We start from the raw sequence: 19368 nt of genomic DNA on the forward strand, positions 1-19368 counted from the left end.
TTTGCAAAAACCAAAATGCGGCTTAGTCGCACAGGTGAAAGTCTATTACGTTTTCGACTTAATATGTTAGCAGCCGCTGAGTACACCCGTTCAAAATACACCCAGAAGATGCCATTAACGTCAAAAATTGCATTGCAATTTTGTATAAATTAGGATAGGTACTTTTCATACCGTCCCAAAAACACGCAGGATTGCTTTCAAATGAGGCAGGCATTGCTGTGTTTGCTGCTTACAAATTTTAAATTAATTGATCGATGTTTTGCAAAACATCGATACATCACTCAACATCGGTAGCAGCAAAAACATCGGAAAACATCAGTAAACATCGGCAGAAAAACATCGATGCTCGATGCATCGATGTTTTTTTACATCACTAAGGACAGTACAGATAAGATCCTCCCCAAACCAATTATCCTTACAATCAAATATCCAATTTCATAGTTTGTTTATTTCAGATATCAACAGATTGCATTGCTTACGACACACAGAGCGCAGATCTGGCTAATCTTTGGACACGCTAAGCGTTGCACACTTTTCCAACTTAAAAAGAAAGATTTGCTAAAAGGGAGTATGCCAATCCGGTGGTTTGGACACAAGATACAAAGGCGCTAATGAAGTACACAATCAAGGGAATTCGTGGGATGGATGGATGTATGCTGGTTCCTAGGCGTTGGCAAAGTCAATGCCCTTCTGGATGTTCTTCTTCAGCTCGGGGATGGCGGCCTCCAGCAGCTTCTTCTCGTAGTCATTGAGCTTAGGCAGACCCAGGTTCTCTTTCAGACCTGACTTGCCCAGCACCAGAGGGGTGGAGAAGAAGGTGGCCTCCGTGATGGTCGACTGCACATAGGAGCACTCGATAACGTTCTTCTCGCCGTTGAGGCCCTTCAGCAGGGATCCAGCAAAACGGGCACCGGCATAGGCCATCGAGAGGGTGGCTGAACCGGCTCCAGCCTTGGCTTTGACCACCTCAGTGCCGGCCTCCTGGATGCGCACCGTTAGCTTCTCGATGACGTCCTGGCTGCTCTTGAACAGAGGCTGGCTCTGGGACAGCACGGGCAGAATGGTCACACCCGAGTGGCCGCCGATCACGGGGATCTGCACTGTCTGTGGATCAACATTCAGGGCATGGCCGATGAAGGCGCGGGCACGCACCACATCCAGGGTGGAGACACCGAACAGACGATTGGGATCGTAGACACTAGCCTGGGGAGGAAGAAAAAACAGAGGAGATTGAATAAGCTAATGTTCTCTCTTGGTAATGGGACCCACCCACGCATCATACCTTCTTAAGGATCTCGGCAGCGATTGGCACGCAGGTGTTCACGGGATTCGTGATGATGGCTATCAGGGCCTTGGGGCAGTTCTTGGCAATGGAGCTGGCAATGTCCTTGATGATGCCGGCGTTCACGTTGAACAGATCATCGCGGGTCATGCCCGGTTTGCGGGGAACTCCAGCGGGAATGACAACCACATCGGAGCCTGTATGGGAATAAGATATGGAAAGGTGCTTATTGATAATCTGCTGACACTTTGAGCTTTGCGCTTTTTTATGGGCTGCAATCCACGCAGGCTACTGCTGATAAGTGGGCTGCCTTTTATTACGTAGTTATATATACCAATAGTCGTTCCCCGGTTCTACTATCTTATCACAGCACTCTCCATGCAAATCCCCAAGAAGCATACTCTTCCTCCCCCCCGCTCTGCTCATGTAAATTTTCAACTGGGAACTACCATAACCTCACTTGCCGCCCTCTACTCACCCTTCAGGGATTCGCCCAGCTGGTCGGCGCCCATGAATCCGACAGTCTTGCTCTTGGTGTCAATATGGGACAGATCGGCGGCCACACCGGGTGTGTGCACAATGTCGTACAGAGACAGATCCGTGACCAGGGGATTCTGCTTAAGCAACAACGACAGAGGCTGGCCAATGCCGCCGGAGGCACCACAGACGGTCACTTTGAAGTTGTTCTGCGGAGGAGGTGGAGAAAAATCAAGAGCAGAGAGGCATTAGAATCACTGGGAAACTGCAGTTATTGGGTTGAAGATAATTATAGGCACTGCACTTTGCCTTTCCGGTGTTGCATTTTCTGCTATTACGTAAACAGGTCGCAGCCAGATTTCTAGGATTATTTGTGTTTTGGAATGCGCCCTTACCTGCTGGCTGACCGAGAAGTTGCGCACTCCCTGGAGGGCCAATTGCCTGGTTACTTGCTTCAACATTTTCGGATGATTTTTTTATGAATAAATATTAAACAATCAAATTAGCAACACCACCAGCGAAATCCCAAGAGCCAATGAAATAAGAAGCTTTCGCGAAAAGCCACGCAAAAGCGCAAGCTTCTGTGGGTAGCGGGTTCTGTGGCTGCCTGCCTGCTGGTGGTGGTGGTGGATCGCCCTGCCAACTTGAGTCGTGGCGCCATTCCAACATTTGAGCTTTTATTTGAACTTAAGCTTTTGTTCGTTTAACGCACATCGAGATTGAATGAAGTAAAACTTCAATGGTTAATACATTTAAAATTGCTGCATATGATAGTCCACTTGCAGGGCTATGCAGGCCCCTGACGCTGCTCTCCTCTTCTCTTTCAGCTTTTTGTTCGTTTAACGCACATTGAGATTGAACAGGGAATAAAACTAGACTGGTTAATACATTTAAAACTGCTGAAGGCGCAACTCCACTTGCAGTGCTATGCAGGCCCGACGCTCCTCCTTCAGCTCTTTGCCCAGCATTTGCTTCTTGTGCTCCAGCAGTGCATTCTCCCGCTTATAGTGCTCGATTATCCGCTCGTAGTCGGCCTCCTTTGGAGGCTGCGCCCCGGCGGCCGCTTGATGTTTGAGCAGCTGCTTCTCGCACAGCTTATTCAAGCGATAGACTTCGTTGCGTTCGGCCTTGATGCGGGCTTTAAGCTCATTCTGCAAGGCCACCAGCTCATCGTATTCTATTTGAAGGCGTAGCAGCTCTTCGCGATGGGGATTCGTCTCGGGCAACAGGACAAAGCCGGACTCTCTGTCTATGGTGTACAGCGGTGGGCTGGGACTTGGTGAATGCTCCTCGTTTCTGTGCACTTGAATGCAGTCAGACACGTCTATATTGTGGGTGACTGGACTGGAACTCGATGCCCGCCTGCCTGGCTTGTGTTCTTCTGTGCTGATGGTTGTTACCGTGGAATTGGGGGGAGCTGGTGGCTGATTATTGGAGTCGGTGATGTCTTCGCCTACAGGTACGGGAACGACAACAGGTGCAGTCGCAGTTGCAGGTACAGGTTGAATAACGCTGCCGTCTAGCTCTTCGATGGATTTCTCCTGCTTCTTCTCGAAGCTGCGCAATTTTCGCTTCAACTGTGTGATGATGCGCTGCACCTCCCAGAGCTGCTCCTCGCGCTTCTTGGTGATGAAACCTGCATTCATTTCGCTGTGTATTTGGGCCAGAAGACTGTCCTGCTTCCGCAGCTCCATTTGGATGTCCTCCGGGTCCTCCGGAAGCTTGGAAGCCGCAGTGAGTGGCGGTACATATCTGCAAGAGAGTCAAGCTACTTATAATGCTCATAAAATTGATTGGATAATCTCGGAATGAGTATCTGCCTGATTAGGAAGCTGACGAGGCGCGCCAAGCGCTTCTGTTTATGGGGCACCAAGCTCGTCATGCTCGTCAACCAACTAATCAGTGGAGATTCGAGGCTGCACTAAAGGTTGCTGCCACTGTGAATCTTATCTCGATTTAAGCGTGTTTGCTTACGGTATCAGCTGGATGTCCGCAAAGAGAAGGCGACAGTGACGGAGAAGCGCCACCATCAGTTGCGCCGACATCTGGAGTGTTGGGCTCAGTAGCACGGCAATCGACTCGTGGTTCAGTTTGTTGTACCTTTCCTGATCGGTCACCGCATAGAAGTGGAGCATCACCCAACCGACCAGGGTTCGATTGCACTTGGGCACCTGTTCCATCAGCTGCTGTAGCCCAATCCGCTGCTCTTTGCCCTTTTGATGCCTGGCAACGTCCTCAAAATCGTACATCAGATCGGTGGTCAGCATTGGCTCCGGCAGATCGCGGAGATACAGCTTCAGAAGACCGCAAGCTAGTGGAACGTTGAATAGATTCAACGCCTCATCGTGTTCCCGGTTGTTGTAGAGCCGCTTCAAGTGGAGGAGCTCCGCCTTGATGGGCTCAACCTTATAGATGACAAAGTTGTGTGTTTGATCCTGCAAGTAGTCGATGCAGTCCCGCACAACCATCGGCAGATCGATGCCATCGTGGCAGCGCGATCTCTCGGTGGCCAGACTGACGGAGACCCCGAATACGGGACAGCCCATTGCCAAGTCTTCCTCCTCTGCATCCTCGTCCTGCTGCTGCGACAGCTGCTTGCTCTTCTTGTCCTTTTTGTCTTTCTTCTTGTCCTTCTTCTTGACCTCCTTCTCATCGTGGCGCTCTCGCTCCTTGTCTTTGTCCTTATCCGTATCCTTTGCTTTGTGAGCCGGCTCCTCCACGGACTTTTCCTTGTCGCGCGATTTTTCACGCTTCTCCTTGCTCTTGGAGCTGACAAATTTGAATGTTTTGGATTTCTTTGATTTCGAGGGACTCCTGCAGAAGTGCGTCAAGGATTAGTTCGATACTGGTCAAGCTAAAGGGATTACCTACTTTGTTTCCAGTTCTTCTTCGGGCGAACTCTCGCCCTCGAGCGCTGCATAGCCACGATCCTTGCCTTTATCTTTCTTGTCCTTTCGCCTGCCTATAAGCAGGTCCTTTTTGTTATGCTCATGGTCCTCGTCGACTGCAAAGACCCCGTGAATTGATTTTCCGCCGTTTGGATGCACCCACGCATTGCATTGCAGCATACTTACAATCGCTCTCTTCCTTGCTCTTCTTGGACTTGGAATCGGCTGCCTCCGCGGCATACAGGCCGGGAAACTCTTTCTCTTCAGGACTATCAAACTCCATGCCTCAATGTTCCTCTTTTGCCCTAATAAATAAACAATTTCTATTCACAAACAAGAAATGCAACAGTCGCCTGCTGTTGTGTTGTTGCTGTCGGGCCTGCCCACTTCTGTACACTCTGCAACACTGCAGTTGCCCAACACTAGCAGTTCGCCGCACAAATTCTGTCTTTCCTTTTTGTTTTTAACAATTAATTGTTGTACAATTGATGAATAATTGTACGAGAAGGCCGAGAAGGTAGTGTGTCCAACAATCTCTATAAGTGCCAAGGTGTGACTGAATCTCTATGACCAGAGGACAAACAGATGCAGAGGTGAGGATGGAGAAGCAATTTTCCTGGCATTTGGAATAATTCTTTGACTTGTAGTTTAATTTAGCTGCGTCATGTGCCTGGGCCTAAATCCTTACATGGTCCTGAATCGCAACTATTGATGGTAGGCATTTACATAATCCCGATTGTGATTAATTGATCCATTCTCCCGTGTGCTTTCAGTTAAATTCTTTCGAAATGTCCTCGTTACGACTGAACAAACAGCAAAAGGATCACCTGGCGCTGCTGCAGCGACCAGCCAGCGATGTCGTGGAGCTGTGCAAGTCGGCCTTCGACTATCTAATCAACGGACCCAATGCCAGCCGCTACGAGACGCTGGCCAAGAAGTACTCGGCAGATGCCGTGGACAGGGAGGCAGTGCAGCGGACAGTGGAAGCCTTGATATCGCTTTTGATCAGCGTAACCACCCGCGTGGGTGGCACTGGCGTAGACATGCGGGCAATTCTGCGTCAGACATTCCCCGATCTCAGCGACGATGTTTTGGAGGTGCTGGAGCAGTTTGTGACGAGCAAGCGGAACTTTGTGGAGGGATCGATCAAGTCGGCCAATATACGCGCCTATCGGCTGGTCAACCTAGACTGGCGACTGGAAGTGCGCACAGCATCGAGAACACTGCTGGAGCAGTGTAGTGTGGTTATCACCATGAAGCTCTACCTGCACAGGGAGCCGAAAAACGAGAACCGAGAGCTGCTGGAGGTAGACGATTCAGGACGCAGCGAGCAGGAGCTGGCGGCCATGCAGGAGGATGAACGACGCCATCGCAAGGATCTGCTGGTTCAGACCGATGTCAGTAGTCTGCTGTACATGATCAGAACACTGGAGGACGCCCTTTCCGAGTCGAAGACGCGGCGCATCCGCAACATAGTCGAAGGCATACATTGAAGTCTCCAATACTCGAAGTAGTTTCAATGCTACTTTAATCTGGACCAATTTATTACAACTAAAGCTAACTATAAGATAGACATGGGTCTTACGTTCGTTGTTCAATGGGATGCCGCCAAAGCCTCGGCTGCGGCAGCCTTCAGAGCCACCTTTTTCTTCTGGCGATTCTCCTTCTTTTCCTCGGGCGTCTTCCGCAAAGCCTTCACGCGACGTGTCTGAATAGAGCCAGTCAGCTGCTTGCCCATATGCACACGTCCCTTCGTGTTGCCCATGGCGTCCGTGCTGATGTTTTTCTTTTTGCCCACCTTGAGCTGCTTGGGCTGCTTGCGTGCCTGCTTGTAGAGATCCTCGGAGGCAATTTTTGTGCGGCGTATGACAAAGTCTGCCGAGGGTCCAATCTCCTCCAGCTCTATTCGTGGCGTTTTCTGGCCCGACTTCTTCAGCAGGATCTTGTAGGAGCGCATTAAGATGTTCATGTTATCGGTTACCGTGAAGCTCATCACATGCTCGACGCCCTGCAGCCGTATGGAATCCACCTTCTCACGGTGGAACGTGTCGATGAACAAATTGCGTAGACGCCTTAATTCCTCCGTTTGTGACCATTGGGGTCCATTGAAAACCAGGCAGGGCTTCACACAGGCGCCGATCTTCTCGTTCATGAACTCGGAGATGGCCTTATATTGCTTAATCCCCAACTCGAACATGTCCAGGACTTCGTTCTCATAGAGTCGGCCCAGAACGATGTTGTCGGGGCGTTTCTTGGACGTGGAACCGAAAACGAACTGTGCCGCATAGTTCTTCATGGTCAAGCTGGCATTAAAGGAACGAATTTTCGAATTAGCGATAAACTTCTACTTTTCACTGCCCATTTTACTTACAACTCTAAGGAGGAAGGATCCTCGAAGGGCGTTATGTCGTTCTTGCGGTTTAGGACTTTCACCAGTGGCTTCTTCAGTTGATTCAGGTCCTTCATGAACTGCTTTACACTGCCACCACATTTTCGTCCATCTACAAAGAGCATTGTGCGGGCCGACTCAATCAATTGCGGCTCCCGCGCCATTAACATTTTCTTTCCCTTGCGGGTTTTGGGTTTCCTGAAAGGTCCATGAGTTTAACTTCCTTCTTACCTTTAACTTAATGATTTAAGGCTCACCTGATGCGTAACAGCGACATTTTTATGTGCTTTCTTTATTTAAAACAAAGGCAACAAATTACAATTTCTTCAAATACTAGGCACGCACGTGTAGAAACGCCGTGGAAGGACTGCCAACCTGTGTGAATCGTAATTAGTTAGCAGTCCCAATCAAACAAATTGGCAGCCGCATCAGCTGTTGCCATTCACCGCGAATAACAGTTACATGTTTTTATTTTCGTTTAATTGTTTTTAAGGGTTTAGTTTATGGTAATGCTGAAATAATGCTTAGGAACGGTCAGCATCAAGCGCAGCTGCTGGCGCGAAGCCTGGGCCAGCTCTCACGTGGAGCGGCTACGGCGAAAAAAGTCACCAGTAAAGAGGAGAAGTCAAAGCTGAAGCCGTCTCCCATAGAGATGCCCATAGAAGAGGCCCTAAATGCCAGCTATTTGTCCAAAACTCTGGGCAAGTTTATCCCTCGCTTTATAAAGAATCTATCAGTAATGATGATCTTAAATTTATAGGTAGCAACTATAAGGCCTGGTCCGCTGCACTGTTGAAGCATCCTGAGCTGAAGACGGTGAAGCGCAAGGATTTGCTCAACTCCTACGATGCGCTGAAATCACTGCAGTACAGCGTGGACGATATTATCACAAAGCCCATGATCATCTATTACGGGGCGACGACACTGTCAAATCGCCATAGCGTTCTGCTGGAGTGCGGATTCCATAATGTGACCATCCAAACGCTGGCCAAGTATGTGACGGTAGTCAATAAGCCAATCGACATTCTGAAGGCTCATGGCTTCATACCCTTCGATCTGAAGGTGCCCGAGCGTCTGGCTAGCCTATTTACGGACATCCAGCTGCCGCTAGCAAAGCAGGAGCTGGAAAGCGAGAGCCTCACCCTGAAGACAATCCGCCAATCGCTGCTGAATGCCTACCTTCGCGAGCGCCTGCAGATGGACGACGGCGATCTGCAAAAGCTATGGAGGGTCTACTCCCGTGTGCGGCATAAAAGTTTCCGCTCTGTCCAGGACACAGTAGAGCTTCTGACCAAAGAGCTGAAGTTTTCCGCAGAGCGTCTAAGGAAGAACAGTTTTCTGCTCCATGCGGACGCAGATAATGTGCGGCGCATCCTCCAGGAGATACCCACCATTGACTCGCAGGACATACGTGATATTGGCTACCGCCGGCCCAAGATCCTAATGTCCACCTGCGATAGCCTGAAGCAGACCCTCCAGAATGTCCGTTCCTTTGGCATCACCGAAGGGGCGGTTCTGCGTTGTCTGGAGGTGCTTACTCTGGGGCCGGACACAGTGTTGGAGCGTTTGCGGGATCTACAGGAGATCGAGGAGTTCCAGGTGCTGGGAACCAATCCGCGTGTGCTGCGCTTGGTCCACTACCAGAACAAGGCCCGTCTTCGTTTGGATTACTTAACGCAGCTGAAGGTGCGTTGCGCCTCCCTGCACATCCTCTCCTGCGGCTCCGAAGCGTTTGCCAAGTAAGTGGAGAAAAATCTGTAGCACCGCCCAATCTCTTGTATATTCTCTGTCCAATTCAGATTCGCTAGAGATGGCTCGGATCGCACCAAAGGTCGTGACATTGTGGTCTACCTGGGCAACGTTCTGTCCAAGGATGAGCAAGTGCTACGTAATCTGCTTTCCCGCCACCCCAACTGGTGCCATATACCCCTTCTGCATGTGAAGCAGTGTCTGGAGTACTTGAAGAGCAAGAAGTTCAAGCTCACGGAGATCTTTGACAACATTCACTTGCTCTTGTATCCCATGTAAGTTCGGAAATATGTAGTTCCAAATGGAAAGCATTCCCTATTAAAAATTCTCCCTTTTCTTTCTCGTAGTAAACGCATTGAGGAGAAGCTCTTGCTACTGCAGTCGCCCGAAATTCAGGAGGAGCTGCAGTTGCCTGTGTCCGATGTCCATGATCTGAGCAACAACGAGATCCTGACGCTCATCCTCTATCTAATCGAATCGGAATTCCACTTCACCGGCGATGGCATCTGGACGGAGCAGCACACACATCACGTGGAGAACTTCAACAATCTGCTGCCCGATTTCCCGGAGAGCCTCAACAAGGTTTATAAATACGGCGTTAAACCACCAGCCGAAAAGCAGATTGCGCAGCATTTATAGAACTGCCTGCCAATAAAATTGTACATAGTTAATTAGTATCCTAATACAATTGATTTTAAATGGATATAAAATTATTTGATTTATTGAAGATTTCACGGCCTGAAAGCGTATGTCAATCATCGGCAGGCTCCTTGTGTTCCTCCCTCCATTCCTTCGTTAGTTCCTCATCGTGTATGACGATAATGGGGTCATATTTGACATTAGTGGAGCCCAATTTCTGTTTCACATCCTGATAGGCGGCAGTCAACGGCTTTTGAACAGCTTCCGTATAGACATAGTCTTCATCCTGGAAAACGCATAATAAAACAATAAACAATCGGGAGGGATGTGCGATATATACGAACGAACCAAGTCATATGTGCGATCCGCATCCAGATCCCCCTTGTACGCCACAAAGGGAACGTGGACAACAGGCTTTGGCTCACGCCCTGTAGTCCGTACCAGCCATGTTTCGGGATGTTTGTGCCATTCTGTGGTCAGATTACAGGGCGTGTGACCTTCTGGCAGGCAGAATTGGCGGGCCACCACAAAGGCTTCGATGCTGGAGTTTCGCGATGCCGAGGGCTTAAAGACACACACATCCTTGAAGAAACGCTGCAGCTGTAAATACAGCCGGCTGGTGTTGTCCGCTCGATAGATTTTCGCCACCAAAGAGCCGCCCGTTTCCAGGATGAACGTGGAGATGCTCAGAGCGGAGAGGAGGAGCTCTCCCTGCATGTAGACATCGAAATCGTGCATTCCCGTGGAGTCGGGGGCACCGTCAGAGACCACCAGTTGGGCTTTCTGGCCCTCAAAGTACTCGATGATGGCCTGGGCGGTTGACTCTTTTGTGATGTCTGCCCGCAGCTGATGGACCCCGTCGATGGGAGCCATTCCCTGCAGATCGACGGCAATGATTTTTACCTTTTCCCGCTCTTCGGGCGAACGTGGCTCGTACATGTGCTTGGAGAGGACCTGGGACCAGCTGCCGGGAGCAGCGCACAGGTCCACGGCACGTGTGACACCTGCACTCTAAATAAAATCAATATTCGCTGAGAACACCACGAGGCTGGGACTCACCGTCCAGTAGATGAAAGGTTTCCTCGGCCTGCAGCAGCTTGAAGGCACTTCTCGCCCGCCATCCCTGCTCCTTGGCAAGGCGGTAGAAAATATCACGTTTGTCTTTTGATGTCTTGCCCATCGAAAACCATAAATTTTCAACTTGTAAATAAACTTGAAATCTTCCAATCATTAACCCATTGTCGAGCAGTGGGTATTAAAATACGCTCCCCGACAATTATGAACTTTTAAGAATTTCAGCGTAGTTTAGGTGAAAAATAACGTAGTATTTTTTATGCAAAAATGGAGGATAGTACGGACCTACAGGAGTAATTATTGTTATTGTTATTTGTTTTATTTTAGCAGGCTTAACTTAAGTTGTTATTCAGTTTAAATAAAGGGGGCTTAAGTGGGCTAAGTTCGGTTTTTCATCGGTATAATTATCGATATCGGTTTTTGGGAATTTCTTCGGGTTTTTTTTTTCTGAAAACAAGTGACTTTTTATTGTTTTATGCAGCACCCCCAGCCTTCACATCGTAAAAAGTCCCATAGTTAAAAAGGCCAATCCACCACAATACCAACAAAAAGAGGCGAAAAAAAACACCCCAAACATGTCCCAGAAGAAATTGCACATGACGAACAGCCTTAGTAGCTTGGAGAAGCTGTCCGACATAACGAAAGACTTGCGGAACATAAACATAAAATTGTATGTCGATGCTCCACTGCATTATCAATGAATTGCTATGATTCCCTTGATTTTCTCTATTTTCCGCTCCCAGATTGCTCTCCACTGCTCGCAAACTCTTCATGAAGGCGGAGCAGTATCGACTGGAAGGCGACGAGGAGATGGCCTACATCAACTACATGAAGTACTTCAATATAATAAAGGCCATTCGCAGCAAGCCTGACTATACGACGCATAAAGTGCAGGTGCGTGAGTCGCTGGGCGACGCCGAAGCGAACCGTCGTATTATGGACTCTCTCGAGATGATAGCGGACTCGCTCTGCGAACGCTACAGCCAGCTACATAAGCCGCCAAGCCCTGCAGCCCAGCTTAACCAGACAGAGACAATCAGCCACAGCAAGCCGCAGGGCGCCGCGTCCCCACATGCCACAGAGTATGCTCGATTGGGCGTGGTCTCGTGCGAGGAGCTGTACCAGCGTATTTCTGAGAAATCCGTGCTGGTAATGGACTGTCGACCCAGTGCCGACTACGAGAGGTCGCACCTCACCTACTTCTGTGCATTCAATGTGCCTGAAGAGCTCATAACGCCAGGGTAAGTGGAGAACATCCAAAAAAAAAAAAAAAGACTGCTCTCTCACTCTCCATGTAATCTCCTACAGAATGTCAGCTGGCAAACTGCAGGCTCGTCTCAGCAGCACCGCCAAGGCCTCGTGGGCGTCGCGCTCTGTCAAGGAATCGGTGGTCCTGATGGACTGGAACAGCAAGGATGCCCAGCCGGCGGCAAATACTCCGATAGCCACGCTCCTGGACATCCTGAAAAATGTAATTAATAGAAGAAACCCCTAGATTAAAGAATTAATTAATAATTTTCTCTCTTTTCAGTGGGATCCCGATGTCACTTACCGCGCGCCCATACAGATCGTGGATGGGGGCTATGAGTACTTCATCATGATGTACCCGACGCACTGCACCAATCCCAGTGTGCAGGCACCGAAGCAGAACAACAACGACATGGAAACCATTGACGACATCGAGTATCCGTCGATCAATGACATTTCAATGAAGGAAGACATCAGCCCGCGGGATTTTAGCCCTCGTCCGGACATCAATCGGGCCAGCAAGCAGGCCGCATTGCGCACCTACCAGCAGGCCAAGCCCATAGCCGAGATCATGCGCGAACAGGCCGAGTTCCTGCAGCGGGCGCAGCAAAACGACGAGCAGCTGAATAGTGCCGCCAAGATGTGGAAGCTACTCATCCAGCGGAAGGGTCCCTCGAGCAACTTTAGCGAATCGGATAATCAGCTGCTATACAAAATCCTTCAGCTGGAAAGCAAAGCAGAGGATTATGTGAGTGGGCCGCAGGGCGAATTAAGTCTTTATCTTAACCCAATCCCAACTTCTTCGTTCTTTACTCAACAGAAAATAGAGAACAATCGCCTGCGAAACGATGTCGAGCGCTTGAAGACGTTCCAGACGGTGGCACCGCAGCAGGTGACTCCTAAGGATGCGGAGGCAACCAGGCGCATCGAATTGGGGATTTTGGAGCGACAACGGCTGGACGAACAGAACATGCGCGAGCGCCAGGAGCGGGAGCATCAGCTGGCCATTGCACGCGAGGCCAAGAAGCATTACAGGTCACCGTCGCCACCGCCTTCACCGCCAGAAGAATCCTCACCCCAGGACGAGGTGTCTCTTTCTCTCCACAAGCCGGCTACCAATGGAGTTCATGATTTGGATCTGTCCATGAAAGAGATTCTGGACGAGAAGCCCATGTTCGATCGGGCTACGAAGCCGACGGCAAGTCCAAGGAATGTGGAAAGGATAGTGTCACGGGCTCGTGATTTCTCCCCTGTTATAGGTCACAATGTGGTGAGTGATTTGCATATGTGAGAATGTCTGAATGTTCGAATGGGGGATGAAAATGGGGCTAGAAATAGGGCTGAGGAAGTAGGGTGTCTTGAATCACTCGCGGCTTATAAATAGCCCCACCACCCACTGGTGAATCAATAGCCAAGGGTCACGTTTCGAAGACGCCCAACGAGCGCCCAAAACAGTCGCTCTCTGTCCGCACTCAAAGCATGTTCAAGTTAAAGCAACGTAAAATCGCGAAACTGTTTGGCAACAGCAGCACATACCCGGAATCGGAACCCCCGAATGATTTCCGTCGCGGGCGTCAAGTTTCAGCTGCCAACGGCTTTGCCTCCTTACAGCATTTATAGCTCCATTTTTCCCCTTCGACGTGTAATAAGCTCTTTTCTTGGTTTCCCAATGGTCTTCCAATCGCTTATCTGTCACTCTCTTTCTACTTGAAATTGCAGGGAAGGGGTCTCACGGGATTGAAGAATCTGGGGAACACCTGCTACATGAACAGTATACTGCAGTGCCTGAGCAACACGCCCCAGCTGACGGAGTACTGCCTATCAGACAAATACAAGAACTACATCAGCCGCAGCAACAAGACAAATGGCCAGGTCATCGAGGAGGTGGCGGCCCTCATCAAGGAGCTCTGGAATGGCCAATACAAGTGTGTGGCCAGTCGGGATCTGAGGGTAAGTTGGAGAGACTCATGAACGAAGACTTCTGCTTGCTCATGGCTTTATTTTGCAGTCTGTGGTGGGGCAGTACCAAAATATCTTTCGCGGCGTTGATCAGCAAGACTCGCATGAGTTCCTCACTATTCTGATGGACTGGCTGCATTCTGATCTGCAGACGCTGGACGTGTCGCGGATGCGGGAGACCATCGGGGCTGCGGAGCAGGCCTGGTTGGATTTTACCAAGGCCAAAGAGAGCATAATTTTGCATTTATTTTATGGCCAGATGAAAAGCACCGTCAAGTGTGTGACCTGCAACAAGGAGTCGGCCACCTACGAGTGCTTCTCGAATCTCAGTCTCGAGCTGCCGCCCAACGCGAACGAGTGCCAACTGAACCAGTGCATGGACATGTACTTCAGTGGGGAGCGCATCCAAGGCTGGAATTGTCCGAGCTGCAAAACGAAGCGGGCTGCCATCAAGAAGCTGGACATATCAAAACTGCCGCCAGTGCTGGTGGTCCATTTAAAGCGGTACGTACGCGGGAAAAGATCCATCCCCTATCTATATTCATTCAACTGGTCTCTATAGCTTCTATGCGGATACGAGCAACACTGGAGCCTATGCCAAAAAGCAAAACTTTCTGAGCTTTCCCCTTCAAAACCTGGAGATGAGTCCGTATATAGCACGTGCCGAGTCGCGTGCTGCAAAGCCCAAGACGTACCAGCTGTATGCTGTCTCAAATCACTACGGTACCATGGAGGGCGGCCACTACACGGCGTTCTGTAAGAGCCCCAATTATGGGCGCTGGTATAAGTTTGACGATCAAGTGGTTTCGACGCTGGACACGTCAAATGTCATCTCGAGTGCCGCGTACATTCTCTTCTACACCTGGCTGCCCCCCGATACGCAGGCCCGATGTTTTGATGACGTATAAGTTCTAGTCGCTTCACCCCAATTACCGCCTAATTGTTGCTATCTGTTGTTGTCTAGAATAGGAATAGGAATATATATATGCGGGCTGATGGATGCGATGCGGGTTGGAGTCACACATTCACCGAAACTAAGATAATTTCAAGTGCATTATAAGTGTATAACAAATAGCAGAGTACACACAACGTGTATTTTTATAGGCATATTTTTAAACCAAATAAACGAAATGAAATTTCCAAACATTAAGTGAGGGCGAACTTTTAAATTTGTCACCAAAGGCTTCAGTGAATGCAGAAACTAGGCAGTCCCTGTTTTTTAGCTATCTCAACGAAATTTTGCAGTTTATGGTCTTTTTACAGAGAATAAGAATAAGTATCGGGATCGAGTTATATATGATTAAATGCATGAGTAGATCTAAGACATGTCAATCTGAGATACAGGGTATAAAGATGTCCATACCACCGGTAGACAAGCAAAAAGTGTTCAAATGACGTAAGATTATATGCTCAATTACTTTTATACTTTGACCTTTTTTGTTTAAACCTCATTTTAGACAAAATCGAAAAAAGAGAGTCCTTAAAATAAGCCAATCTTGTAGAATATTCATGCATCAATTGGATTAAATTATGAGTTCAGGGCTAAGGATTCCGCTAGCCAGTTATATTAAGCCGATAATCAAAATATGTTTTCTGATCATGGACAGAGAACGATTAACCCATTGTAGACCAGTGTATTACACTCTACTAAAATGGTGAAACTTGCAGAATTTTAACGCATTTAAGGAGGAAGGATTGACAAAAAATTTACAAACAGTGTTATTTTCCGCGGTTTAACTCAAGTTTTTACCTGTTTAAATAGAGGGGGGAAGAGTGGGTTAACTTCGTTTTAGCAACACTGGTTCTCTTCTTCTTCAGCCGCACACGTGCTAGTGCTGCGCTTTGTTTTTCGCAAATTAAATTGTTTTAATTGTTTGTGAAAATGCGTATCGAAACGTGCTACTTTTGCTCCAGCAAAATATATCCCGGCCACGGGATTAATTTCGTACGAAATGATTGCAAGGTGAGGCCCAGTTCGATGCGTTTTTGACAATTGCGCTGCCTTGTTTGTAAACACATTGAACTTGAAATTTTTTCTGTTGGTAGATCTTCAAGTTCTGTCGTGGAAAATGCCACAAAGCCTTCAAGCGCAAGAAGAACCCCCGCAAGGTAGGCTGGACTAAGGCACATCGCAAGACTGCTGGCAAGGAGCTGGCCATCGATCCCAGTTTTGAGTTCGAGAAGCGTCGAAATGTGCCCGTCAAATACAGCCGTGAGACCTGGCAGAAGGCCCTGGAAGCCATTAAGAAGGTTACCGAGATCAAGCAGCGTCGCCAGGATCACTTTGTCATGGAGCGTTTGCGCAAGGGCCGAGAGATTGAGATCCAGATGGATGTCAAGAATGTGCAACGCAACATGTCGCTGATTCGCTCGCCAGCCGCTGGCCTCAAGGAGCGCCGTGCCAAGGAAGAGGCCGAGGAGGCGGCTCTCATGGACGAGGAGGATCTGCCCGAAGAGAAGATCACCTATGTGGACGCACGCGAATTGGAGAAGCGTCTCGAAGAGGGAATGGGAATCGAGGATTTGGAAATGTTGGAAGCCTAAGGACTTGTACACTGATTTAGATTTAAGCTGCTAACGAGAATATAGTTCACAAAAATCCCGTGGTACATAAATAGTAGCTTTCTTGTATATTTTTTGGCAAAATGAACCCAGCTAAAAATGCTTCACTTGTCCACGCCTTCGTCCGGTTGCTTCCTGTCGGGTGACTCCAGGTTGATTGTAACGGGGCCGTCGTTTTCTATGTGCACCTGCATGTTCGCCCCGAACTTGCCATCTGCAGATACATGAATGGGAAATGTAAGTAAGGAGAAGACCACACTCGGATAGATCCTGCACCTTTAATTTTGCAGGTGTCGTACGACTGCTTGAGGCGGTCCAGAAAATGTGTGTACAACTTCTGGGCGTCATCTCCCTTCATAGCAGCCGAAAAATCGGGCTTGTTGCCTTTCAGTCGGTGGTATAGTGTGAATTGTGAGATGCAAAGAATCTCCAGCTGCAGGTCTTTGGCCGACTTTTGCCACCGCTTGCCTTCGTCCTCGAACAGCCGCAGAGCTAGTATCTTGCGCACCCTGATGGCGCAATAATGAAAATGTACTTAAACAATGATTTTCAATGAAATTACTTACAGATACTCAACATCTGTGACTGTGTCATCAGCCTTAATTCCGACCAACACGCACAATCCCGGCCCAATGGAGGAGACCAGCTCATCCAGCACTGGGGAAAGATGGGGGACTGTGTTAGCGCTGTCAAAAGATGGTATCATTCCTGCCATGCATACCCGTAACCTTTGCAGCTCTAACCCTCTGTATGACGGCCCGCATGGTTCGTTTTTTTATTTATTTTGTTGGAAGATTTTATGGAGTGCTGGCTGACGACTAAAAGTTATCGTCGGACCGATAGCCGATACCCAGCTGAATTCAATTCAAACTGGCCGCCAATCCCATTCCCCAAAGTGAACTCGCGGTAATTGGATTAGACCAAACGCTGATGTCAGTCAGTTGTTCCCTCGCCTGAACTAGTTGAATTTCATCATCCACGGAGAACAACAGCATGGGACAGCATTTCCAAAGTACTTGGCAAACGAAACCAATGAAATTGATTATAATTCCCGAATTCCCGTTGCAGAGATCTTGGTAGTTGCAGGCATCTTGATAGGCTTGCTGTCTGGATTAGCCATGCTGGTCTGCAGCTTGCTAAAGGAGTCGATACCGAACGTTTTGGCGCCAGGGGAACGACATGCGTTTGACTATGTGATTGGTGAGTGGAAGCAGGGGCTACAATCGTGTAGTGACGTTCATGGGTTGCATTACCTTCAGTTGGGGCTGGAACTGGGGGCAGCACGCTTACCTCGCTGCTGGCCAAGCACAGCAACGGCAGCGTTCTTCTCATTGAAGCCGGGAGTGTCTTTGGACTGCTTAGCCGGATTCCGCTGCTAACCACCTTCCAGCAGAAGGGCATCAACGACTGGTCGTTCCTCTCCGTGCCCCAGAAACACTCTTCCCGAGGTCTTATCGAACAGCGACAGTGCCTGCCCCGGGGCAAGGGACTCGGGGGATCTGCCAATCTGAACTACATGCTTCACTTCGACGGGCACGGGCCGGACTTTGACGCCTGGCACCAGGTTCACAACCTGAGCGAATGGAGCTGGGCGCACATGGGTCGCTTCATGGCCGCCGCCACAGCCAAGCCCTGCGACATGTTTGAAATACCTCGTGGCTACTCGACGCTTACGGACGCTCTGGAAGATGCGCAGAGCCAGTTTACGGACAAGCCTTGGGTGTTTCGTCGCTCGCGTTACAACATCAAGAACGGACTTCGCCACTCGGTGGTGCAGCACTTTCTACAGCCCGTTCTGAAGAATGCTAATCTCCGCCTGCTTCCCGAGGCGCTGGTCAAACGGATACAGCTTTCGTCCGGCCCCACTCTTCACGCCAGCTCCGTTCTGGTGGGCTTGAAGGATGGCGAAAACAAGGAAGTCGAATTCAGCATCGAGGTGCGACGCGAGCTGATCCTTTGCGCCGGCTCCTACCAGACCCCACAACTCCTGCAGGCCTCTGGAATTGGAAACAGCTCAACGCTGGCGAAACTGGGGATTCCTGTGCTGCACAACTCCCCTCTGGTGGGCCGGAATCTCCACGACCACTTCAATGTACCTCTCTTTGTCTCGATGGGTGTGGCCGGGCCAAGCCTAAACCAGCGCACGCTCCTCAGTCCAATGAGTATGCTCAACTACCTAAGCTCGGGAACGGGACCGTTCGGGAACTTTGGAGTGCTGGGACACGTGGCCAGCCATGAGGAGCAATCGCCCTTTGGCATCACCTTCTTTGGGGCTGGGGCCATAGACGAAGCTGCGCTCATGTCCATTTCCAATTTCAAGGTAGCCGCCTTTCGGGCGCTCTTTCCACGGTACTACAACGCCTCGCAGGAGGGATTCGTGGTGATTTCCAACTGCCTGCAGCCAAAGTCCAGGGGCTTGGTGGGACTCCTCAACAGACACATGCGCAGGAATCCCTTGATCGATCCAAACTACCTTAGCCACGACGATGATGTGGCCTGCACCATTGCGGGCATACGAACTGCTGTAAAGGCGAGTAAAATTGATTGTATTCAACATTGTAGGGAATAATAGAAAATCGTGTACTGCAGTTGGTCACCTCATCCTCCTTTGCTCAGCTCCGGCCTTACATACACTGGCCAAAGCTGCAGGAGTGCTCTAACTTTGGACCTTTTGAGAGGGATTTCCTCGAGCACCAGCCCTCGGATCAGTATCTAGAGTGTCTTATGCGTCACATTGGCTTGGGGTCCCATCATCCAGGTGGCAGTTGTGCCCTGGGCAGTGTGGTGGACTCACAACTCAGGTAGGTCTCCTGTACCTTCGCTTCGATTGCTCTCTCTAATGGATTGTCCCTTGGCAGATTACTGGGTGTGCCCAATATTCGAGTGGTGGATGCCAGCGTGCTGCCTCGTCCTATTTCGGGGAATCCCAATACAGTCATCTCTGCCATTGCGATGCGTGCAGCCTCCTGGATACTGAAGAGCGAGCTGCTGCAAGAGGGCCGCCGACGCCAATGATCGGAAGAGTAAAGTCTGCTGAAAGTAATCAAATCAATTCAAAGAGTATTAAAGTTATCAAACGATTGCCATTGTTCTCGCTGATC

General features: G+C 49.4%; 10 protein-coding genes across 13 annotated transcripts; 5 read left to right on the forward strand and 5 right to left on the reverse strand.

Moving 5' to 3' along the window:
• Positions 1–428: 428 nt before the first annotated feature.
• Positions 429–2300, reverse strand: LOC108153851 (malate dehydrogenase, mitochondrial). Its single transcript, XM_017283949.2, has 4 exons — positions 2155–2300; positions 1761–1968; positions 1283–1479; positions 429–1203 (listed from the first exon to the last, which is right to left on the reverse strand). The coding sequence occupies exons 1-4, from the start codon at positions 2218–2220 to the stop codon at positions 664–666; spliced, it is 1011 nt and encodes a 336-aa protein (XP_017139438.2). The 5' UTR covers positions 2221–2300; the 3' UTR covers positions 429–663.
• Positions 2301–2419: 119 nt separating this feature from the next.
• On the reverse strand, positions 2420–5027 carry LOC108155451 (ralA-binding protein 1). Its single transcript, XM_017286267.2, has 4 exons — positions 4834–5027; positions 4631–4763; positions 3734–4573; positions 2420–3511 (listed from the first exon to the last, which is right to left on the reverse strand). Exons 1-4 carry the CDS (start codon positions 4928–4930, stop codon positions 2650–2652), a joined length of 1932 nt encoding a protein of 643 aa, XP_017141756.1. The 5' UTR covers positions 4931–5027; the 3' UTR covers positions 2420–2649.
• A 42-nt stretch (positions 5028–5069) lies between these two features.
• On the forward strand, positions 5070–6220 carry LOC108155456. Of its 3 annotated transcripts, none has more exons than XM_017286271.2 (3): positions 5070–5240; positions 5305–5361; positions 5421–6220. In XM_017286271.2, the coding sequence occupies exons 1-3, from the start codon at positions 5214–5216 to the stop codon at positions 6138–6140; spliced, it is 804 nt and encodes a 267-aa protein (XP_017141760.1). In that variant the 5' UTR covers positions 5070–5213; the 3' UTR covers positions 6141–6220. The 3 variants fall into 3 exon arrangements, with proteins under 3 accessions (XP_017141760.1, XP_017141761.1, XP_017141762.1); XM_017286273.2 differs by having other exon boundaries at positions 5071–5240; positions 5295–5361; XM_017286272.2 differs by lacking the exon at positions 5305–5361.
• Positions 6159–7416, reverse strand: LOC108155455 (ribosome production factor 2 homolog). Its single transcript, XM_017286270.2, has 3 exons — positions 7294–7416; positions 7019–7234; positions 6159–6950 (listed from the first exon to the last, which is right to left on the reverse strand). Exons 1-3 carry the CDS (start codon positions 7311–7313, stop codon positions 6242–6244), a joined length of 945 nt encoding a protein of 314 aa, XP_017141759.1. The 5' UTR covers positions 7314–7416; the 3' UTR covers positions 6159–6241.
• Positions 7417–7471: 55 nt separating this feature from the next.
• On the forward strand, positions 7472–9512 carry LOC108155452 (transcription termination factor 5, mitochondrial). The gene is made up of 4 exons (XM_017286268.2): positions 7472–7737; positions 7797–8775; positions 8836–9060; positions 9133–9512. The coding sequence occupies exons 1-4, from the start codon at positions 7557–7559 to the stop codon at positions 9422–9424; spliced, it is 1677 nt and encodes a 558-aa protein (XP_017141757.1). The 5' UTR covers positions 7472–7556; the 3' UTR covers positions 9425–9512.
• Positions 9438–10672, reverse strand: LOC108155453 (putative tRNA (cytidine(32)/guanosine(34)-2'-O)-methyltransferase 2). The gene is made up of 3 exons (XM_017286269.2): positions 10484–10672; positions 9773–10428; positions 9438–9710 (listed from the first exon to the last, which is right to left on the reverse strand). The coding sequence occupies exons 1-3, from the start codon at positions 10653–10655 to the stop codon at positions 9537–9539; spliced, it is 1002 nt and encodes a 333-aa protein (XP_017141758.1). The 5' UTR covers positions 10656–10672; the 3' UTR covers positions 9438–9536.
• A 243-nt stretch (positions 10673–10915) lies between these two features.
• On the forward strand, positions 10916–14855 carry LOC108155450 (ubiquitin carboxyl-terminal hydrolase 8). Of its 2 annotated transcripts, XM_017286266.2 has the most exons (8): positions 10916–11168; positions 11242–11739; positions 11807–11969; positions 12030–12494; positions 12567–13016; positions 13466–13696; positions 13755–14209; positions 14268–14855. In XM_017286266.2, the coding sequence occupies exons 1-8, from the start codon at positions 11074–11076 to the stop codon at positions 14611–14613; spliced, it is 2703 nt and encodes a 900-aa protein (XP_017141755.1). In that variant the 5' UTR covers positions 10916–11073; the 3' UTR covers positions 14614–14855. The 2 variants fall into 2 exon arrangements, with proteins under 2 accessions (XP_017141755.1, XP_033244893.1); XM_033389002.1 differs by lacking the exons at positions 10916–11168; positions 11242–11739; positions 11807–11969; positions 12030–12494; positions 12567–13016 and adding an exon at positions 13249–13388.
• A 647-nt stretch (positions 14856–15502) lies between these two features.
• On the forward strand, positions 15503–16325 carry LOC108155412 (probable ribosome biogenesis protein RLP24). The gene is made up of 2 exons (XM_017286209.2): positions 15503–15668; positions 15752–16325. Exons 1-2 carry the CDS (start codon positions 15588–15590, stop codon positions 16247–16249), a joined length of 579 nt encoding a protein of 192 aa, XP_017141698.1. The 5' UTR covers positions 15503–15587; the 3' UTR covers positions 16250–16325.
• LOC108155413 (D-aminoacyl-tRNA deacylase) lies at positions 16317–17081 on the reverse strand. The gene is made up of 4 exons (XM_017286211.2): positions 16989–17081; positions 16834–16924; positions 16544–16776; positions 16317–16481 (listed from the first exon to the last, which is right to left on the reverse strand). Exons 1-4 carry the CDS (start codon positions 17029–17031, stop codon positions 16372–16374), a joined length of 477 nt encoding a protein of 158 aa, XP_017141700.1. The 5' UTR covers positions 17032–17081; the 3' UTR covers positions 16317–16371.
• A 105-nt stretch (positions 17082–17186) lies between these two features.
• On the forward strand, positions 17187–19357 carry LOC108155408 (neither inactivation nor afterpotential protein G). The gene is made up of 5 exons (XM_017286204.2): positions 17187–17279; positions 17336–17467; positions 17527–18797; positions 18857–19068; positions 19126–19357. The coding sequence occupies exons 1-5, from the start codon at positions 17261–17263 to the stop codon at positions 19280–19282; spliced, it is 1791 nt and encodes a 596-aa protein (XP_017141693.1). The 5' UTR covers positions 17187–17260; the 3' UTR covers positions 19283–19357.
• Positions 19358–19368: the final 11 nt, after the last annotated feature.

Source organism: Drosophila miranda, chromosome 2 (genome assembly GCF_003369915.1).
Source record: "Drosophila miranda strain MSH22 chromosome 2, D.miranda_PacBio2.1, whole genome shotgun sequence".
Lineage (NCBI taxonomy): Eukaryota > Metazoa > Arthropoda > Insecta > Diptera > Drosophilidae > Drosophila > Drosophila miranda.

Bases quoted from the DNA above. Each gene is read 5' to 3' on its own strand.
- LOC108155450 (XM_017286266.2), top strand. From the start codon at position 11,074: ATGTCCCAGAAGAAATTGCACATGACGAACAGCCTTAGTAGCTTGGAG. The intron at 11,970-12,029 runs GTAATTAATAGA...CTCTCTTTTCAG, and splicing joins TCCTGGACATCCTGAAAAAT to TGGGATCCCGATGTCACTTA. The intron at 12,495-12,566 runs GTGAGTGGGCCG...TTTACTCAACAG, and splicing joins AAAGCAAAGCAGAGGATTAT to AAAATAGAGAACAATCGCCT.
- LOC108155451 (XM_017286267.2), bottom strand. From the start codon at position 4,930: ATGGAGTTTGATAGTCCTGAAGAGAAAGAGTTTCCCGGCCTGTATGCC. The intron at 4,574-4,630 runs GTAGGTAATCCC...GCACTTCTGCAG, and splicing joins GAAGAAGAACTGGAAACAAA to GAGTCCCTCGAAATCAAAGA. The intron at 3,512-3,733 runs GTAAGCAAACAC...ACTCTCTTGCAG, and splicing joins GCGGACATCCAGCTGATACC to ATATGTACCGCCACTCACTG.
- LOC108155408 (XM_017286204.2), top strand. The intron at 17,468-17,526 runs GTGAGTGGAAGC...CATTACCTTCAG, and splicing joins TGCGTTTGACTATGTGATTG to TTGGGGCTGGAACTGGGGGC. The intron at 19,069-19,125 runs GTAGGTCTCCTG...GTCCCTTGGCAG, and splicing joins GTGGTGGACTCACAACTCAG to ATTACTGGGTGTGCCCAATA.
- LOC108155453 (XM_017286269.2), bottom strand. From the start codon at position 10,655: ATGATTGGAAGATTTCAAGTTTATTTACAAGTTGAAAATTTATGGTTT. The intron at 10,429-10,483 runs GTGAGTCCCAGC...TTTAGAGTGCAG, and splicing joins AACCTTTCATCTACTGGACG to GTGTCACACGTGCCGTGGAC. The intron at 9,711-9,772 runs GTTCGTTCGTAT...TGCGTTTTCCAG, and splicing joins CGGATCGCACATATGACTTG to GATGAAGACTATGTCTATAC.
- LOC108155455 (XM_017286270.2), bottom strand. From the start codon at position 7,313: ATGTCGCTGTTACGCATCAG. The intron at 7,235-7,293 runs GTGAGCCTTAAA...TGGACCTTTCAG, and splicing joins ATGTCGCTGTTACGCATCAG to GAAACCCAAAACCCGCAAGG. The intron at 6,951-7,018 runs GTAAGTAAAATG...CTTTAATGCCAG, and splicing joins GATCCTTCCTCCTTAGAGTT to CTTGACCATGAAGAACTATG.
- LOC108155456 (XM_017286271.2), top strand. From the start codon at position 5,214: ATGACCAGAGGACAAACAGATGCAGAG. The intron at 5,241-5,304 runs GTGAGGATGGAG...AGTTTAATTTAG, and splicing joins GAGGACAAACAGATGCAGAG to CTGCGTCATGTGCCTGGGCC. The intron at 5,362-5,420 runs GTAGGCATTTAC...GTGTGCTTTCAG, and splicing joins CTGAATCGCAACTATTGATG to TTAAATTCTTTCGAAATGTC.
- LOC108155413 (XM_017286211.2), bottom strand. From the start codon at position 17,031: ATGCGGGCCGTCATACAGAGGGTTAGAGCTGCAAAGGTTACGG. The intron at 16,777-16,833 runs GTAAGTAATTTC...TTGCGCCATCAG, and splicing joins GTCACAGATGTTGAGTATCT to GGTGCGCAAGATACTAGCTC. The intron at 16,482-16,543 runs GTGCAGGATCTA...ATGTATCTGCAG, and splicing joins CGACACCTGCAAAATTAAAG to ATGGCAAGTTCGGGGCGAAC.
- LOC108153851 (XM_017283949.2), bottom strand. From the start codon at position 2,220: ATGTTGAAGCAAGTAACCAGGCAATTGGCCCTCCAGGGAGTGCGCAAC. The intron at 1,969-2,154 runs GTAAGGGCGCAT...CCTCCTCCGCAG, and splicing joins ACTTCTCGGTCAGCCAGCAG to AACAACTTCAAAGTGACCGT. The intron at 1,480-1,760 runs GTGAGTAGAGGG...ATTCCCATACAG, and splicing joins GCTGGGCGAATCCCTGAAGG to GCTCCGATGTGGTTGTCATT.
- LOC108155412 (XM_017286209.2), top strand. From the start codon at position 15,588: ATGCGTATCGAAACGTGCTACTTTTGCTCCAGCAAAATATATCCCGGC. The intron at 15,669-15,751 runs GTGAGGCCCAGT...TTCTGTTGGTAG, and splicing joins TCGTACGAAATGATTGCAAG to ATCTTCAAGTTCTGTCGTGG.
- LOC108155452 (XM_017286268.2), top strand. From the start codon at position 7,557: ATGCTTAGGAACGGTCAGCATCAAGCGCAGCTGCTGGCGCGAAGCCTG. The intron at 8,776-8,835 runs GTAAGTGGAGAA...TGTCCAATTCAG, and splicing joins GGCTCCGAAGCGTTTGCCAA to ATTCGCTAGAGATGGCTCGG. The intron at 9,061-9,132 runs GTAAGTTCGGAA...TCTTTCTCGTAG, and splicing joins CACTTGCTCTTGTATCCCAT to TAAACGCATTGAGGAGAAGC.